Source organism: Vigna umbellata, chromosome 1 (assembly GCF_029865625.1).
Source record: "Vigna umbellata cultivar VRB3 chromosome 1, Vumbellata_1.0, whole genome shotgun sequence".
Taxonomy (NCBI): Eukaryota; Viridiplantae; Streptophyta; class Magnoliopsida; order Fabales; family Fabaceae; genus Vigna; species Vigna umbellata.
Genome location: NC_142165.1, coordinates 52385184 through 52387836, shown reverse-complemented (window position 1 = coordinate 52387836; position 2653 = coordinate 52385184). Strand labels below are relative to the sequence as shown.

General features: G+C 31.9%; 1 protein-coding gene across 1 annotated transcript; it reads right to left on the bottom strand.

Annotated features, from left to right (window-relative positions):
* Positions 1 to 301: 301 nt before the first annotated feature.
* Positions 302 to 1170, bottom strand: LOC124833891 (Toll-Interleukin-Resistance (TIR) domain family protein). The gene is made up of 2 exons (XM_047308456.2): positions 722 to 1170; positions 302 to 513 (listed from the first exon to the last, which is right to left on the bottom strand). The coding sequence occupies exons 1-2, from the start codon at positions 1168 to 1170 to the stop codon at positions 417 to 419; spliced, it is 546 nt and encodes a 181-aa protein (XP_047164412.1). The 3' UTR covers positions 302 to 416.
* Between the last annotated feature and the right edge of the window lie 1483 nt (positions 1171 to 2653).

The window sequence follows — 2653 nt, the reverse complement described above, 5'->3', positions numbered from 1 at the left end:
TATATATGTCAGTTCTCATGAATTTTATATCTTTGTGTGAGTACATAGTCAGAAAATCAAACAAACAGATTGAGGTAAGAGAGTAACAAACTGCAATTTATTGAATTGAATCTTGACATTGTCCGAATTAAGGGATTGGATACAACAAAAGAACCCTGAAAAGCAAACTGATCATTGGAAACTAAACCTATTGCTTGCTGCATGTGTAAAAAAAAATTAAAAATAAATGGATTATGGCAAAGGAAATTGTTGGAGCCTAAACCAATCAATTAAGCTGATTAATTTAGGGCATAAATTGATTGATGTTAGAGGACGTATATGGATCTCCTCTGAGAGCACATACAGGCCAAAGAAAAAACAAAAGAACTTATTAATATTATAATGTTCAGTATTCTATAAAAAAAAAAAATTAGTATTCACTGTTTTCTCTTCATGTTTTTTCGCTCTTCTTCTACCTCCAGTAAGTTCATCATCACTGCATCTGAAGCATCTCTCAGTATCTCCGACCAGTCCCTGAAAACGCATCAAATTGAACATTTTTGCATTAATTAACCAAAACAATTTAACAATTACTGAAAAATAAAACAAAATTGATACTGTTAATTATAGTGTAAGATAATTTTTTGGCCATCATTGACAGATGGTATTTTTAATTTAGTATTATTGTTTATAGTTTTATGGTGATGTTTATTTTTGGCATTTTAGTTCGTGAAATACGTACCCTTTGAAAGAATCAAAGGTCAATCCAACAGTGTATTTAGCTTCCTCGAGTGCCAAAGAGAATCTCCGAAGCTGTTTAGCAGGACAAGTTCCGTTGTCCTTGACCACAAGCTGCGAAGGTTTAACGTCGTAGAAGATGGGCACAACCCTCTTCTTTGACTCCATGAGAAGAGCGAGTTCATGTAGACAAAAATACGACTCACAGTAACGTGGCGAAAACACCGTAACACCCACTTTGCAACCTAGAATGGCCCTGTCGATGTGATCGAACAACCTATCCCCAGGTTTCATGTTCATGCTGTCCAAAAACGACCGCACTTCCATCCTAGTCAAACTGTCGTATAGCAACCCCGCGATGTTCCTCTTGGTGTCGATGCCACGATGGTTTATGAACACATCGCATGCTGGACGAGCCAGTTTGCGGCACAACTTGGCCGGCAAATGTTGCATGGCTTCGACAAGTTACCTTGGTATATGCAAAGAAACTATTTTGTTTTTGTTTGTGTGAATGAACGTATGGAGGTATATGTTGTAGGTGTGATTTTGTCTTTGTGCTTAGCGTTTCTGGTTTAAAAAATGGTGGTTGATAGAGGAATTGGAGAGGGTTTGATTAACGACCAGTTTTATAAGGTTGGGGTTTGAAATTCAATGGTTAATGTCTGGACTCGAGAAAATACTAGGTATTGACGAAAAAGAGTAAAAGTGTTTGAAAAATTTGACTGCCTAGAATGCATGTGATTGGAACTGTGCTTGTCCTTCAAACACGTAGTTGGTCACTTTATTCTATGTGTGGGGAATCCTTAACGCAGATCCGCTGACATGGTCATGTCTAGTAATTTTGCCTTGCCTTTTGTGGGAAATTTAGACTGTTGCTTCCTGTCGTCCCTATAAACTAGGTTTATCATATCCGTTTCCACACATCATCTTCTTACAAATACAAATTAACTATTAATATATATATATTCTTTTTTATAAAGACTTTGAATTTAGAATCTTGTGTATATTATTAAAAAAATTTAATATTATAAAAGGAAATTACTAAAACAGATTTTTTTACATAAAATTATATGATTTTTATTGTTAAACTAAAATCTACAAAAAATGTAAAATTAACAAAATGATAATTTTTTTTAAGATATTAACAATATCACAACATTTACCATGTTTGTCTCTATGTTCAATAGTCAATAGGAATAATAATATTTAAATTGTTTTTAAAGACTTGACATATCAGATTCTTTTTTGTTTTTAACAACCTTTAGCTTCTCTAACAGCATTTGAGTCCCTATTTAGTATAGCTTGGTCATCTTTTTCAACATCTTTGATTTCATCTTCTTTTCCTACATCACAACTTAAGTAAAGAAAAAGGCAAATTCATTGGTTAAATATATTATAGTAACAATTAGTTTGTTATAAAATACAGGAAAAATAATATAAAGTTTACCTTGGACAACAAATCCTAATCTCCAATTTCTTGTGTGGCTTCAACATTTTTCAGAAAGAAATGAACCTCAATATTTATTAAGCACACTAAACCAATACTAAATGTTGGTTCAAAAGCTATATTTATTTTGAATACTTAAAATGTACGCCATTGATGCAAGTTTCGGCCTAGATCTGTTCTCCAAATTTGATAGTACTAGGAATAATGTTTGCACTCCATCGAATATGAATGAGATGTATATCTAGCAGAAGAAATATAAGAAAAAAAAGAAGAAAGGAAAGAAACCTAATCAATGAATGTTATTAACATGTAAAATTTGTTAGTAATTATTGATAAATTTATGATTATTAGTAATTATCGAAATTTTTTTTAATATATTTATAAAATTTACTAATGATCCTTTTACTAAAAGATTTTTAATCTATCGAAAGTCCGTTGGTAAATACAATTTGTCGATAGATTTTTACCAACGACACTTGATAATATATA